The following is a 17,629-nucleotide window of genomic DNA, read 5'->3' as shown; positions in this document are numbered from 1 at the left end:
ATGTATTAATAAAAATAATGTATTAATAATGTGAAAAAGCACTTAAAGAAAATGCACAGCAAACAGTACTATAGTAGAAAGCATTCTCTTTTATAAACTGGCATTCAGGACATCCCATATTCCTATCTTCAAACAAATACAGGAGGTATTCCTCAGTTTCTCTGAATGTCTGTCTCATCGTTGTAGAGTCAGAATTTACTCACAACTGAAATTTCTCAGGCTGGGAAGACGGCCAATGGGAGAAGATTGCGTATCTTTCTCTTGTGGAGCCACTAGTAGATGTGAATGTCCAGAGACACTTTGCCTTTGGGGTTAGCAATGCAAAATCCATGGTCTAGGACACCAGAGCATCCTTTGAATTCAGAGAATGTATTGATAACTTATGGATAATATGTTTGAACATAGACATTTTCATTTACTAAATGAACAAAAAATGGAATTGCTTGAAATACAATCACCACCACTGCCATCATAAAAAAAGAATAGATAGATAGATAGATAGATAGATAGATAGATAGATAGATATGTGTGTGTGCGCGCGCGCGCGTGTTTGTGTGTGTATAGATCAAGTTAACGGTAACTACCAAAGCACTTTAAAAGACACTTAGTTTGGAGTTACCAATTCTGTAATGTAAGATAGGCAGAGTAAGATATCACCATCACATTCTAATTGTAACCACCTCTGATACAATATTTTACAGCAAAAAGCCAGAAAAAAAAATCATTGTCAATTCACCTGTTTTCTTTCTCTTCAATGTCAGATGTACTACCTAGACGTCGTGGTACTGTAGGAGCAGCACAAGCAAGCCTTGTTCCTTTATTGTCTTTCTCCTGCATAGTAGGATAAAAAAAGGGGAGGAATGAAGGAATAATTTTGCAACAATGTAGAATTACAGAGTCATCAGTTTAAAGCAATTCCAGACTTCATTGATGTCCATCAATAATCAAGTATAAGAACTTAAGCACAGCTTGTTCAAATGAATATTCCTTTAATGATAAGAATTAGATAATATAGTAATATAAAGAAAAATTTCTCTACATTTTAAGGATTTTCTCTCCTAACATGTCTCTAAATTCCTTAATAAATTTATGAAAATGTAAAACATGTTAAAATTATTTGATGAGAAATATTATTGAGGAATTTGTGACAAAGAAGGAACCATTTCTAAACAGCAAAATAAATGATACAAGAAAAAAAAAATATCCAAGAATTGAAAATGCAGTAGAACATGAAGATCTTAAATACATAAAATAGTTTTAAATAAACTGGATAATTATGGTATAGATTACCTTTTCCTTATTATCCAAAGAGGAGGAAAGTCTGGGACTTGAAGCTGAACGCATAACACCAGAGATGTCTTTTTCTTTTTGAGCCTCTTTGGATGCTGTGATTTCAGCAAGTGCACCATAGCTGCCAGTCTTCCGAAGTCCTGACCTCCAAGATGCAGGAGACTCATCTTTTCTTTCTTCTTCTTTGGGAGAGATTCTAGCAACTGAAGTTGGAAACTGTTTTTATTTAATACAAAAGAGAAAATAATTACAAAGACTTATTAGTCTTCGAGTTGAAAATGAGAAGTAGTATGTCTAAAATTATAGTTCCTATTTCAGAGGAAAGTAAAACAAAACAAAAACAAAAGAATCCAACTTCTTACTAAGTAGGTTAATGTCTTAGTAAAAAAAAAAATAATGATCTAAAACTGAACCCTATCCTATCCAGAAGTTAGATTTTACAAAACACACTCCACGCTCTATATATTACACAGAAAAATTATGATGCAAATAGAGAAAACAGAAATGTGCACACCACCAGGACGTATAAAACCATGCATCTTTGGACCCTATTATTTATTATTATATTATTTATAATATTATATTAAACTTGTTATATTATAGCCTAACATAAATCCTTGCACATAAAAATGCCTCACCATAGATTTTTCACCCTTATTGGGCACAAGAACAATGCCAGTTTTGCGCAAGCCCTGCCTCCATGATGCAGGATCTACTGATTCCACCACAGGCATGATGGGAGCAATGAAATCATACTAAAGCCAATTGAAATAAGACAGGTAAAGAGATACAGATTGAAAGCATGAAAATAGAAAATGGAAGTTTAAAAAAAAGCGACTTTTTCTTTTTGAAAGAGTATAATAAACTGAAGCCCAATTTTCAAAAGTACTAGTAATAAGTTGTAGTTTTAACATGAAATAATTGGAAAAACCCCCAATAAAGAAGTACCTAAGGTAGTTAAAGGAACATAGAGTAGATGCTACTACAGTACGTGAATTAAAAAAAAAGGACACTATTTCTATTTATAGAGTTTGACTTTAAATTACTTGTTTTAAAATTCAATAACCAACAGAAATTAAATTTCCAATTACAACAATTAATTTTATATATAACTGCCTTTTTCAACAAGTATTAGGTCTAAACGTAACAATTAAAAGTTATTTTTATGAACAAAAACATACACTGTCAGTTTCCAACAGTTCTAAAACATATTATTTTTAACTAGCGCATTTTATCAACTTACAAATTATATTCACTTACAGTTAAATACAGATAAGTGCCTATAGGTTTAAGTAGTTGTTAAAAAGTGTATTTGATACTTCAGAAACTTCTTTCTTTCATATTTATTGCTACAGAGTGTAACAACAAAATTCAGAGTTGCTGTGGAATATTTTTACTTTTAAGAGAAGTAAAGAGACATCTGTCCCACACTGTTCAAACTAGTTAAGTTGTCAAAGATTTCTTTTGACTTGGACTCACAATCAAAATGCATGGGAACAGTAGTCAAGAAAACAAAAGACATGTTGCATTGGAAAATATCTGTCAAGGACCTCTATAAAGCTCTAAAGAGCTAGGATATTAATTTAAAGATTCAGGTGTGTCTGTTCCAAGTCACAGTATTATCTATTGCTTCTTATGAATCTAATAAAGGTTGGATACTGAGGAAGGAAGACCAAAGAACTGATGCCTTTGAATTGTGGTTGTCGTTGTTATGTGCCATTGACTTGGACTTGACTCACAGCTGACCCACTAGTGAGTTTCAGAGGCTGTTAACAGCATAGGAAGATTGCTTATCTTTCTCCTACAAAGCAACTGGTGATTATGAACTCTATTATTTTGGATTAGCATTATAACGCATCAAATGAACACACATCTGTGTTGAACTGAAGGCAGTCCAATTAGGATGCACTAAGCCAAGATGATGAAACTTTGTCTCGCATACTTTGGCCATGTTGTCAAAAGGGATCAGTCCCTGGAAAACAGTATGACTCTGGGAAAGGTAGAAGGTCAGTTAAAGAGAGGAATCGTCAAAGAGATAGACTGTCAGAGAAACAGTAACAGCCTCAAGCATGTCAGAGTTTGTGAGGATGGTGCAGGACAGGACAAGGTTTTGATGTTAATAGGTTTGCTATGAATTATAATTGACTCAATGGCATCTAACAACAGTTTATTCTTAAACTGTAATTCTTTAGCCTAGCCTGAATTTCTTTTACACACAGAATGTATAATTTTTTTATCTGGAACAGGAAATTCAAGTCTAAAACAAACACCTTTACTTCTAAATCAACTTTGCTTCTAAATTCTGTAATTTCCCACTTTTTTAATAACACCATATTTGAAACTTTAATAACACTATATTTGAAACTTCAGTCATATTACATTTTTCTGACACCTTCCTATATACAGAAACTGGATGCCAACACTCCATATTATCACTTCTTCTCTATAAACCCACTAGCACCACTAAGTTTATATCTTCACCACCCTTCTTTACAGCCACTCCAATGACTGTCTATAAACTTCTCTCTCAGCCTCTTACGTGAACCACACACTTGTACATTATTGCCAAAATAATGTTCTATAGAGAATGATTCTCCTATGGCCATGTGTTCAAACACCTATGATTTATTACTTCTTATTATCATTAACTATAAAGATATTATCCTAGAAATGATGACATTCCACAATTTGAACTTAATTTTCTAGTTTTATTTTCTGAGTGTGGATTGTGCATTTTTCACTCCATATATCGATCAAACACAAATCATAATTCACTCAAAACTGATCATTTTCTTGCAAAATGTCATCATATCCAAAAGATTACCTCCATGTTGCTTATTTCTTCCTTCCCTTTCAAACTGTACATTCAATCGCTCTTCTTTCGTCTAGTTAAATATTACATATTGATTCTTCAAGTTCGACTTCAAAAGTTCAGATCTCAGCAGATCAAATTAAACTGCATTTCTTCTACTTTCTTTTTTTTTTTTTTCATTTCTTCTACTTTGTAACCACTGCTATGTGCTATATTTGTACAGTTATATTAATGTACTTTATATATCTATAGCATACAGCACTCTTCTGGTAGATAATTTTAGTGATTCAATCTAATTAAATTAATTAAAACTTTTATTCTCAAATAATTCTGAAGGAGCTTTTACCATAGAGTAAACCAAAACAACACTAAAACAGAAAACATGTAACAAAGTAAGTAATCTGTTTGGGTATCTGAGTATACATTTTGGCCAGAGACTTATGAATACTTATTGTTAGTTAAAATCTCAAAGAAAAAATTTAGAGATGGTAACTCCAGAAATCATATGGCCTGAACATTTATCTTTTGAATTTTGATTTGAGTAAAAGTTTACAGAGCATATTGGATTTTCATTCAATCAGCTTGATATTAACACTCAGCAACAACTGTGGCTAGAGAGTGAATTTTAAAGAAGATAATTTAGAGTGAACATAATTCTATCTTCTGTAGTTACTATGGTTTGTTATAGAAAATAAGTGAAATGTATTACTCTTTTATTAGTTTCTTTCTTTTGGTGATAAATTCATTACCATTAGCCAGTCTGCCTACCTACCTATCCAGTTTACAAACTCGTAGGGGAAGCTAGAGAATTTAAGAATTTATCTAAAGACACAAGAATAGTGCATGAGAATTTAGAGGTAGCTAGAACTCTTAACTAGAAAATATTTAAAATGCATTTGAAATTTAACAATTAGTTTAATTAAAGTTATACCTGTTAGGCCTTTAAGCTAGAGGTAAATATTAAAAACATGTTAAAATGCTGTATCAAAGTAAGTAAAGGAGTACCAATACACTGAACACACAACAGACTTTAAAACCATACATTACTGGTAAAAGGATTCTCCAATATATTAAAATAATACTTCAAATACTTTGTATATCATGACTATCATTTTAACACACTTGACCACAATATCAGGTCAATCAAGTGAAAACAAAAACATACTTTCTACTTCTCATTCTCTTAATTACCTTTCAAAATTAGAAATTATTTCAGAGGCAATTAAAATAATTTGGTTAAGTTCCAATCTGAAAAAAAAAAAACCTGACAAAAATCTAATCAGGTAAATTTATTAAAGAATTAAAGAAAATTATTGCAATGACATAAAAAAATAAGATCGACACAATATAACCTTCAACATAAACGATGATGCTTGAAATTGAGAATAAAAGGTAGTCTTTAAATATGCAAATTATAAAAGCAGAGGATTGCTATCAGTTTTTATGGCAAACACTATTGACCCATTACATGAACCAAATCCACTGCTACCTAGTAGATTCCAACTCAGTGACCTAAACAGAACTGCCCTAGAGGTTTCACAAAGCTGTAGATTGTTATATGTTTCTCTTACAGAGCAGTTAATATGTTCAGAGCAGTGATCTTTTAGTTAGTGGCCTAGCACTTAACCACTGGGCCACGATGAAGTATTTGCTTTCAATTAAAGAAGTGGAACATAAATAAACTGCCATAAACCTGGGCTACATGAAGAAAATAAAACTGATTATTATTGTTGTTGTTAAGTGCTGTAGAGTCGTAGATGACCCATAGCTACCCTGTGAATGAAAGTCTTGAACACAAAATTGTCATCTTTTCTCTAAGTTCACAGAGTTTCTGGAGGCAAGCTTTTTGCTTTGGAAGTGGATGCCACTCCTGCTTCCAAACCTGACCATAAGAAACAGTAATAACTACTCTTTGTCACTGAGTCAGAACTAAGAGCTAACTCTGGTGGGTTTTCCAAGATGGTAAATGACATTGGGAGAAGACTGTCCATCTTTCTCCTTTGAAGCAAGTCTTGGATTCAAACACCCAGAGTTTGGATTAGTAAGGCCTCTACTTATATATCATAGCAATTAAGAAGTGTACTATATAATTATCTGGATTTAGTGGAAAAGGGTTTGGACAGCCAAACCGTCAAAAGTAATAGAACAAATTTCTCACTCAGATACTCTGAGTAATGGAGTTTATGAGCACTTCAGGCAATCCTACAGATTCATAGCCTCATTAAACTGATGAGGGTTGAAATAAATTGGAACTGACTTGAGGGCCCTGGGGTTTTTAATGACAAAGTATGTGAGACAAAACTTCACTATTTGTGCCTCCAAGTACACTCTGGTTGCACTTTTCCCAAGACATATCTGCCTTTTCTTTTAGCAGTCCACGGAGATACTCAGTATTCTAACATCACAACTCAAAGGCATTAATTCTTCTTCTGTCATCCTTATTATTAATTGTCCAGCTCTCAGATGTGTAGTGATTGAACAGACCATGGACAGAAGCAGACACACCTTACTATTTTATGAGAAAGGCATGTGGCTCGAATCCACAAGCTGCTCTGTGGCAGAAAGATGGGACATTATCTCCCATTGATTTATGATTTAAGTTGTTGTTGTGTGCCGTTAGAACCGATCTATAGCTGACTCTCCAGGAAGTTTTCAGAGGCAGTAAGTCACATAGGAAGAGAATGCCTATCCTTATCACACGGAGCAGCTGGTGGATTTGAACCTTACACTCTTGCGACTGCAGTGCAGCTTTTTACCAAAACCTACTGAAGAGTTAGTTTTAAATCAGTCCTGACTTGATGCTACATAATAACAATTATATAGTAATTAAATTTCCAAAGTGTGATAATCCTATTGTGCAAAAAAATAACACATCTGTGCAATTAAGAGACAACATAAACATTTAAGCATTTATAGGTGAAATGAAATTTTTTCCTCAATAAAGCAACAAAACAGTGTGTGCGTATGTTCACAAAGAAGGAACTAAATGTGCTCATTAAAAAGAAAAGGCTGAAGAAAAGAGGTTTTAAAAAGAGACAAGTAAAAAATAAAAAGATTCTTAATTTGCATTTTAGTTATAAGAGGAACAAGGTCTGCAGGAGTAGGGAAACAGAGCCTTTCAAAAAACCAACACATTAATTTGAAAACACTGCTTTGATGAAGAAAAGGAGGTGAAAAGCAATAAGAACAGAGAGAACTGAGGAGATAAAACCAACATTTTGGAAGTACTTAGTCACTAGCCAGGATCTATTATTTCTAATCCAACCCCTAAAATACTAATTTTTCCCAAGGAACACAGTAAATAACTTATTCAAGGTCAAAAGAATTATGGATAACCAAAAGCTCAATTCTGGTATATTTGACAAAGATTATGTTCTTGTTGCCAAGTCATAGTTCCATGCTTAGAGCTTTGCACTATGTGTTAGAAAACCTGTATTCTCATTTTCTTATTGACTTATGCTGGTAATTTTTGTGCCTAAGTTTGTTACTTATAAAATTATCAATATATACTCTAACAGTAAAGAATATAGAATATGCATTTTACAAAATAAATAAATCAGCATAACTAAAATCTTTCATGGTTACTAATTATAAAATTATGGAAAGTTTTGAATTTTCTACTATTTATTTTTGTAACAGTATTTCAGATGGTTTTAAAAATACAATAATTAAGGAACTATCAATCAAACTACAGAAAGAAAATACATTCTTATTCTAAAATGAAATACACTTGAAATAAACTATGAAAAACAGTGCTATTATAATGTCTCTCTTAGTCTAAATGATTCTTGAATAGAATACAGATATTTTAGGCAAATACAACTTTGGCTTACCTTCTTAATAGGTGATGAAGGTGTTGCTTGGCCAGATGTCACAGTAGGTGTTGTAACAGCTACAGGAGCTGCTTGTGTACTTGTATTGGCATTAGTTACGGAAGACATGGGTTTTGTCTTATCTATTTGAAAAACACAAAAACAAACAAACCAAATGTAAAATTGAGTTAAGATTCACTGGCTGGGAAATGTGCTTCTGTACTTTTGAAAAAGATGGTCTGGTGGTGTAGTCCATAGTAAGCTGTGCTGCTACTTCAAAGGCTGTTCCTCTCTGACATTTTGAATCCACTAGTGACCCAATAGGAGAAAGATGGGCAACCAACGCCCATGAGATATAGAGTTTCAACCTGCTGGAGGGTCAGCTATGAGTTGGTTCCAATTCCACGTCTGTGACTTTGACTTTTTACAGTTCTATAAAACCCTGTGTTTTATTCATACTCATTATATTTACCTCTCTCTTTATGTCTGCCCCATTTTTCAAAGAAATCTTATACTTTGAGTCCTCATCATTGCATGCTTCTATACTTTTACATGTACTTAAACATTTTTATTTATGGAGTAAACATAAACTTTCCACAAATAGTTATGAACTTGTAATGGTCAATCTGTCCTCTAGTTCTACCTGTGACTTATAAATTATCTCTAAGATGACTAATGGTGAAAAAGCATAATACACCAAAGCTCAAGGTCATATGTCATTATTTAAAATTTATTGTATCTGTAGCTCTCCAAATGAACCAAATGAAGGCTAAATTTAGTCTAACAAGATTTTCCTTACTGCTTCCATTCAGGAGAGGTCATATTTAACATTAATCAAAACCAGATTCACTGCCATGAGTTGACACAAACTCTAGGCAACTTCCATGAGGACACAAAGGCTGTAAATCCTTGCAAGAAACAGTTGGTGGATTAGAACTGTAGATTTTTCACTTAGAAGCTCAATATATAACATCACTATGCCCCCAGGGATTCTAGATTTAACAAAGTACAAATCTTATATAATTTAACTGACCACATTTCCAGAAAAAAAAAAAATTCTGATTGTGGAAAGTCACTCAAGGAATAATTACTGCTTGTATACTTGAGTGCTGGGGATATGGCTGTGAATGTGAAAACAAAGTATCTTCAATTTGTAGTGTTTTTATTCAGATGAAGGAAATAAACAGGATAGGAGAAATAGAGAAATGGTAGTTTGAAAGAATTAAAAACAAAACAAAAAACACACAACCAAAACACCACAAAGCCCTCCCCACAAAAAAACGAAACTCATACAAAAATCCCCTTTACAAATCAAAAATTACCTCAAACCCCAATAGCAACTAATTAAAACAGTAAAAAATTCAATGTTGTTTTTGATTGCCTTCAAGTTGAGTATGACTCATAGTAACTTTATGAACAAAGGCCTGAAGCCCCTCTAAAATTATTGACATTTATCGAAGTTCATAGATTTCAAGAGGCATGTTGTTTAAGAAGTGGATACCACTCCTGTTTCCAATAGAACAATAACTGAAACTGGGCTTAGATAATATTACACCTGAAGCTCTCTCATTTTCCCAATGAATATTCATTTTTAGGTCTATGATACTGGATTGTTTTCCCAGGCAACCACATAGTTTATCAGAGGCATCTGATATCTTGTTCCTAAGATTTACCAGATCTAGGCTGTCAGAGTTTCAACAGTTAGCCTTTTCCTATTCAGGCATGGAAAACTTGTAACAATAGGGCAGGGGGGGAAAGGTATCCTTAAACTAAAATTTGTATATATTTACAGAATGCCTGCCATGGTCTAGGCATTGGGACTTGGTCCTGGGGATGGAATACAAGTTAAAATATAGTAACTTTCATCAAAGATGTCCCAGGGGGAGAAGAAATGATTATTCATAGCTCATCAGTTAGACCCATTTGTTCCACAGCTAGCAATCATCCCTGCATATGGTTTTCCCAGCAATATACTTAATAGAGTGGTGTTACTTGTCGGAAAAAAGTCATCTCATACTAAGCACTCACTGTCTCCTAGTTAACCTGATTCTATCTTCTTTCAAAAATTTTATTTTAGTAAAATCAATATACTGAAAGTATGATGCGTGTGTGTGTGTATATATTTTTTAAAAAAATATCTTTTCATTATCAAAATTAAGAACTATCAATTTGATTCAGTAAAGAATGCAAACTGCAAACTGTAGAGGAGTAGAAATATGGTTCCCCTTCCCTATTCTATAAATTTAGAAATAACTTGAGATAACCAAAATCCTTAGGCTGAATTCTTATTTGTACATAGTTTATAAGAAACTAACATTGAAGAAAATGTGGTTAGGTAAATAAATCAGCAGCAGAGTTGTAATAGATAAGTTTGTACCTAGGAAATAATTTTAGAAAACCAAGGTGGGAAGGGACATTAAAAATTGTCAAATCCAGCTGTAGCTCTCCAGGGGAAGCTCCTGCTTTCTTAAACTTACCAAATAAAGACTGATAAATCCTTGTTATTAAACAAACAAGCAAACAAACAAATGTGAGAGAAAATACCAAACAATGCTTACTTGAATTAATTCTTGAAATAGAGTCAAATTTTCCTGGCACAAATAACCACCAGCAACAGGAAGAACAAAATTACCATAGTACAGTACTTCAAAGAAACATTTAAAGTTAGCTCAATAAGACACTGAGGAGAGACTGAAGGCAACAAAAATTTAGAAAGTAAATATGTTCATAAGAAGTGAAAATGATAGACTTATGGAATATTATTAAATCTTAATTCTATTTCAACTTGAATAAAGCTTTAAGTTGCAGAGAAATTCCACAAACAGGCAAATAATCACACAGAACATTAATTACTATGCATTGCTTATGAAGGTACAGCATTAACAGAAAGAACATACAAAAGGTCTGAAAGGTTACAAAAAAAGGGGGAAAAAATCCCCAAGAATGCTTGCTTCTGGGAAGTATAAAAAGGACACATATTAGGTCTGGTGGTTAAAGACAGTAATGACAGCCTTTTCATTTTCTTAAGAGGAAAATTTTGAACAAATATAGTTAAATGCCAACAGCTATTAAGTTTGGTGGTTGGAATATGAATTACTATTCTATTGTCATTTTTTTAATCTTTCACATTTTGCAAAATAAATGAATTTTATACCATGTACCCACAGGAGAGCGTTTTCATTTAGTCCCACTTACTAAATTTTATTGTGTCTTAGGAAAAAATTCAAGAGGGAGATGGATTGTGGAACTAACTGGACTTAAGAGTAGGAGAAGCAATCCTGAATTGCTGGAATTTTCATACTCCATCTGCATCATCCCAACAGAATCTTAAAAGCCTTTTTAAAAATCTAAAAACATATGACAAACTTAAAAAAGTTTGGAGCTCTGGTGGCCTAGTGGCAAGGAGCTGCAACTACAATCCTAGAGGTGCCCAGTTCGAATCCACCAGATGCTCTGCCGGGGAAGGAGGAACAATCTCCTCCTGTACCAGTCAGATCTGATTTGACGGTACACTCACACAAAAAATAATAATTAAAAAAAAAAAAAGAAAAGAAAAGTTTGAGGTACAGTTGTAAGTTTATAGTTCTCTAATCACCTGAGTATCTAATATTCATTGGAAGGTAATTTACTTAAAAAAAAAAAAAAAAAAGGTAATTTATTGGTTTGCTTGATAAACAAGTAGCAAATCAACCTAAAAAGTTAAAAATGTATTATTTCCTTGCTTTATACTGTGTCAAGATTGTAGGTTAATTCATTTATTTTCCAAATTTTACCTGTTTCAGCTTCTGATTCTGAGTCATCTTCCTCCTCTTCTTCACTAGAGCAACTAGATTCATCCTTCTTTCCTTCTTCTTCATCATCAACCTTTTCTTGTTCCAATGATTCAATGCGGGATGCATTCTTCTCTGGCTCTATTATCAATGTCTCTTTGCTATGCAAAGAAAAGAGTTTTCAAATACTTATAAATACAAATTGTAAAAAATACAACAGTTTTTCTCAGATTCACAAAATTAAATATTCACATTTATGACCATTAGCAAAATAATTCCTAATTATAACAAATTCAACTTTAATATACTACTTACTTTTTAAAAGTCTTTTGTGACTGATTATTGTCCATATTAGCAGTTGATTCAATTAGTGGCGATTTCTTATCTCGTTTTTCATTATGGAGCTATATAAAATGTTAAAATAATAAAAGAGAAAATAATAACATTATTAATGTTGTTGTTGCTATATGCCACTGAGTCAGCGGTGACTCATAGTGACCCTATGTACAAATGCCCTAAGCCCCACTCTATCCTGTGCCAATCTCACTATCTCTGAACATTTACCCTCATTACCCTTGTGACAGAATCAATCCATCTCACTGAGGGTCTTCTTCTCTTGCGCTGTCCCTCCACCCTCCCAAGCATGACATCCCTCTTCAAGTACTAATCTCACCTTGGAACGTGTCCAAAGTATGTCAGATGGAGCTTCAGACTCCTTGGCTCCAAGAAGCATCTTGGCTTTACCCTCTCTAGGACAAATCTATTTGTTCTCCTAGCAATCCATGGTATAGTCAAAACATTTCTCTAGCACCAGAGCTCAAAGACATCAATTCTCCTTCAATTATCCCTAGTCTTTGTCCAGCTTTCGAAAGCATAGCAAGTAACTGCAAAGACCATGGCCTGGATCAGGGGCACCTTAGTCTCCAGAATGGCATCATTGCTCTTCAGTACTTTGGAGAGGTCTCTGACAGTAGACTTCCCCAAAGCAATTTGTCTTCTGACTTTCTGGCTGCTGGTACCAAGAGTGTTGATTGTGGAGCCAAGCAAATGAAAGCTGTTAACAATCTCAATCTCTCTTCACCACCTATCATGTGCTGCCAATTGGCCCAGTGCTGAGAACATTTTCATGTTGAGCTTCAATCTGTTGAGCTTCAATCCATATTGAAGACTGTAGTCCTTGACCTTCTGCAGCAAGTGCTTCAGGTCCTCCTCAATTTCAGCAAGCAGGGTTGTGTCATCTGCATAAAGCAGGTTGTTGATGAATCTTCTTCCAATCCTGATGCCACATTTCTCCTCATAGAGACCAGTTTCTCAGATAATTTGTTTTGCAGATTGATATATTTAAATAGTGTGGAGATAGGATACATTCCTGGAACCATGAAGTGTTTCTTTGCTCTGTTCTGATGACTCCCTCCTGGTTCAAGTATAGGTTTCTCATTAGCAAATGAGAATCAAATGCTCTGGGATTCTTCTCAGAGTCAGCCACAGTTTGTTGTGATCCACACAGTCAAATGCCTTTGTATAGTCAATGAACGGATAGACATTCCTCTGGTACTCTCTGCTTTCAGCCAAGATCCATCTGATATTAGCTATAATATCCCTAGTTCCATGGCCCCTTCTAAACCTAGGCTGCACTTCAGGAAGTTCTGTTGATGTGCTGTGCCAGTCGTTTTTGGATAATCTTCAGCAGAATCTTGCTTGCATGTGACTATACACCACATAAAATAATATCAAAGTAATTTTTCAAAAAAATAATAAAAGGAAAAATCATAAAAGATTTTTATTTTATCTCTGAAAAGTAAAGAAGAAAGGACTGGATAGTTAAAAAGTTCAGGCAGAACTAAGTGAGATTGTCTTAGATTTCTCCAACTTTTATTTCTTCAAAGAGTCAGGGTTTAACAACCATTTATGTCTGATGGTATTTTACTTAGATCATGTGTATTTTCCAGTTAAATGACTGCTAGATTATCTAGGATCTGCTATTAAAAACTTGAGGTTTAAAAAAAGAAAATTTGAGGTTTATTGAAGCTTTAACTTCAAGTTAACTTTGAAGTTCCAAAAATCATGTTAATTCTAGGAAACACCTATATTATATGAGTATTCATTTTACTTATCAAAGGAAGGAAGCAGAAACAGGGATAAGCAATTCAAAATAAATATCATCAACATTCCTTTATCCTTTCACTGTAGTTTCATTATGGTCCAGGCTGGGTTTAGAAGGGGTCGTGTTACTAGGGATATTGTAGCTGATGTTAGGTGGATCTTGGCTGAAAGCAGGGAAGAATGTCTATCTGTGTTTCATTGATTATGCAAAGGCATTTGACTGTGCAGATCATAACAAACTGTGCTGACTCTGAGAAGAATGGGAATCCCAGAACATTTAATCATGCTAATGCGAAACCTATACTTGGACCAAGAGGCAGTCATCACAACAGAGCAGGGCAACAATGCATGGTTCAAAATTGGGAAGGCAGGGGGAGCTCTGGTGGCCTAGTGGCAAGAAGCTGCACTGCAATCCCAGAGGCGCACGGTTCGAAACCACCAGATGCTCTGCCGAGGAAGGAGGGGCAATCTCCTCGTGTACGGTAGACATGCACACACACAAATAATAAAAAAATAAAAATTGAAAAAATTGGGAAGGCTGTGCGCCAGGGATGTGTCGTATCTCCACACCTTTTCAACCTATATGCAGAGCAGATTATCCAAGAGGCTGGGCTCTATGAGGAGAAGCGTGGCATTAGGATTGGTGGAAGATCTATCAACAACCTGCGTTATGCAGATGAGGACCTAAAGCGCTTGCTGCAGAGCGTCAAGGACTGCAGCCTTCAGTATGGACTGAGGCTCAATGTCAAGAAGACCAAGATTCTCGCCACTGGACCAATTGGCAGCATCAGGATGGAAGACGAAGAGATTGAGATTGTTCACAGCTTTAGTTTTCTCGGCTCCATGGTCAACACTCTTGGCACCAGCAGTCAGGAAATCAAAAAGTGTATTGCGATGGGAAAGTCTGCTGTTAGGGACCTCTCTAAAGTACTCAAGAGCAATGGTGTCTCTCTGGAGACTAAGGTGCGCCTGATACAGGCCATGGTCTTTGCAATCACTTGTTATGAAGAGTTGGACATGACTAGGGAGGACAGAAGGAGAATTGAAGCCTTTGAGCTGTGGTCCTGGATGTTCCACGGACTGCCAAAAAAACAAACAGATCCATCCTAGAGAGGGTTAAACCAGGCTACTCCTTGGAGACAAGGATTCTGGGGCTTCGTCTGACATACTTTGGACATGTTGTAAGGAGAGACAGGTCCTTGGAGAGGGATATCATGCTTGGTAGGGTAGAGGGACAGCGCACGAGGGGAGGACTCTCTATGAGGTGGATTGATTCAGTGACTGGGGTAATCGGGATGGGTTTGTCAGAGGCAATGAGATTGGCACGGGATAGAGCACAGTTTAGGGCTGTTGTACACAGGGTCGCTATGAGTCGCAAACGACTCAACAGCACATAACAACAACCACAACAAAGCAGTATTTTAATATATGTGACGTTCAAGGCCACTAAGCAAGAGTATTTGTTAATATGAGCAATTTTTAGACTATTGTTAAACATACCAGATTTTGTTTCTTTTGCAATTCTTCTAAATATCCTAAAATGTTTTCATCGGCTACATCAAATGCAGTCTGACCCTGGATAGGAAACCAAGGAAAAGGTGATGGTAAAAATAAGAAAAATATATAGAGTGGCTTGAGTGATTCTATATGATACAAATGAAGAGAGGGGAGATAATATTTGTAGGGCAGTTTTAAGTGATACTGTATATATGACTCTACTGAGATATATGAAAAGCAATTTGAAAGAGAAACATTCAACAAATCCCATTTTATTCTTTTTTTAGGGAGGAGAGCAACTTTACTGATATAATTCATAAACCACACAATATATTCAAGGTTGTATAACCATCACCGCAATAGAAAGCAGAGAATTTATATTACCCTCATAAAAATATCACACCCTTTAAACATCACTCTTTATTCTCTTTATGTTCCCTCTTTCCTATCTGAGGCAACCCCTAACCTATATTTTCTCCATTGTTGTTAGGTGTGAGTGATCACTTTCAATTCATAAAGACCCTAGAATAAAAGAATGAAACGCTCTCACAGAACCGCAGTATGCATTCCCTGTAAAAACAAACACAACTACAACCCTCAATTCCTGGCATTATGCCATCCTCACAATTACTGTTATGTGAGGCCATTACTGCAGTCAAGTCAGCCCCTTCTGCTGAGGGCTTTCCTCTTTCCACTGACTGTTTTACAAAGCATGTTGTCCTGAAACTGAATTCTCTCAACAACAAGTCCAGAGTATATGAGACAAAGTCTAGTTATCTTCATTTCTAAAGAGTATTCGAGCTACATGTCTCTCAATACAGATTTGTTTGTTCTTCTGACAGTTCACAGTATATTCAATATTCTGTCAACACCGTAATTCAAATGCATCAATTTTCCCCCAGTATTCCTCAATAACCATCTCTAGCTTCTGTATGCATATTAGGTGACTAGCCAAAACCACTGACTTTGAAAAATGAACGTTAGTCCTCAAGATGTCATTTTTGTTAACATTTTAAAGAGGTCTTTTGCAATAGATATGTTCAATGCAATATGTAGTTTGATTTTCCAAGCAAAAGGAATTCCATAGTAACTTCAATATTTTTTCTATTTATGGTGATAGTGCTTAATGATCCAGATGTGAAGATTTCTATTTCTTTTATGTTAAGGTGCAACTCATACTGAAATTCAGTCTGATTTTCATCAGTAAATCCTTCAACTTCTCACAATTTCTAGCAAGCAAAGTTATGATGTCTTCATATCACAGGTTAATGAGTCTTTTCCTAACCCTGATGGTAACACTAATACTGATTTTAAACCATGCAGTTCAGTACTCTCTTATAATTCCTGGTAAAACAATAAAGAATATGTTTATAAATGACCAGTCAAATGGCTAATGTAGAAAGTTTCAATTATTAGTCCAGAAAAGTAATCTGTTTCTATTAATTGTGAAAAATTAAGTTTTGTATTTTCTATTTTATATGCTGACCAATCATAAGAATATTTTCCCCACTGCTGGATCAGTCTTTATAGTGACCTTAATGGCATAAAAGATCAAAAGTGCACTATTTAATCTACTATCTCTCTCTTATGTTCACTGGCTTATGATCTTTTTTTAAAAAAATTCCTTTTTTCACCTAGAAAATGAAGAGTCCCTGTGCGTCAGATTTGGCCTGAAGGCAGTGAGGTGTTTAATTTTTCAAACAAAAAGTAAGTTCACATTTCTTTCATACCTCATCTCATTGCTGTTGAGTTAGAACCAACACATAGCTGACCCTTCAGTGGATTTTCATGTGGCTGTATGTCCTACGAGAGGAGACTGTCCATCTTTCTCCTGTGGAACTGCTGGTAGATCCAAACTGCTAGAAAGCTGCCATCTTTGGGTTAGCAATGTGATACCCTACAGAGCACTTTCACATTCACCACCAACTCAGGACACATAGAGGGACACATAGAGGATCAGTTGTTGCTAGCTGCTGCCTAGTGGGTCTCCATGCTGCTGATTCATAAAAACTCCATGCACAGGACCCTACACAACTCTAAACTATAAAGTTTTCACTGGCTCACTGTCAAACATGAATTGCTGAGCTTCCTTCATAGTCCATCGTATTCTGGAAGCTCCTCTAGAAACCTGTTTAGTATCACAAGACACAAACTCCAATGATAACTAGTGACTGCACTTGAGGGAGAACTAGATTTCCTGCATGTAATTTTATCACTGAATCAAACTAATATTCCATGTGAAACAAACAGCAATTCTATCACAACAGAATTTGCTGACATCTAATTGGGAGAGAGTTTGATTTGCATTCACTGTAAATCTCTATTCTGTACTCCCAGGGATCACA

At 35.0% G+C, this 17,629-nt stretch overlaps 1 protein-coding gene across 3 annotated transcripts in view; it reads right to left on the bottom strand.

Moving 5' to 3' along the window:
• Positions 1–17,629, bottom strand: part of PPP1R12A (protein phosphatase 1, regulatory subunit 12A) — a 176,724-nt gene that overhangs the window by 50,175 nt on the left and 108,920 nt on the right. For all 3 annotated transcript variants that reach the window (XM_006882545.1, XM_006882546.1, XM_006882547.1), the window contains exons 6-11: positions 15,288–15,362; positions 12,000–12,088; positions 11,688–11,845; positions 7,936–8,057; positions 1,291–1,506; positions 737–831 (exon numbers count right to left, since the gene is read on the bottom strand). In XM_006882545.1, the coding sequence (XP_006882607.1) occupies positions 737–831; positions 1,291–1,506; positions 7,936–8,057; positions 11,688–11,845; positions 12,000–12,088; positions 15,288–15,362 (755 nt within the window). The remainder of the gene's footprint in view (positions 1–736; positions 832–1,290; positions 1,507–7,935; positions 8,058–11,687; positions 11,846–11,999; positions 12,089–15,287; positions 15,363–17,629) is intronic.

Source organism: Elephantulus edwardii, unplaced genomic scaffold (assembly GCF_000299155.1).
Source record: "Elephantulus edwardii isolate Elephantulus edwardi_28Jun2011 unplaced genomic scaffold, EleEdw1.0 scaffold00021, whole genome shotgun sequence".
NCBI lineage: Eukaryota > Metazoa > Chordata > Mammalia > Macroscelidea > Macroscelididae > Elephantulus > Elephantulus edwardii.
This window is presented reverse-complemented; position numbering and strand designations above follow the sequence as displayed.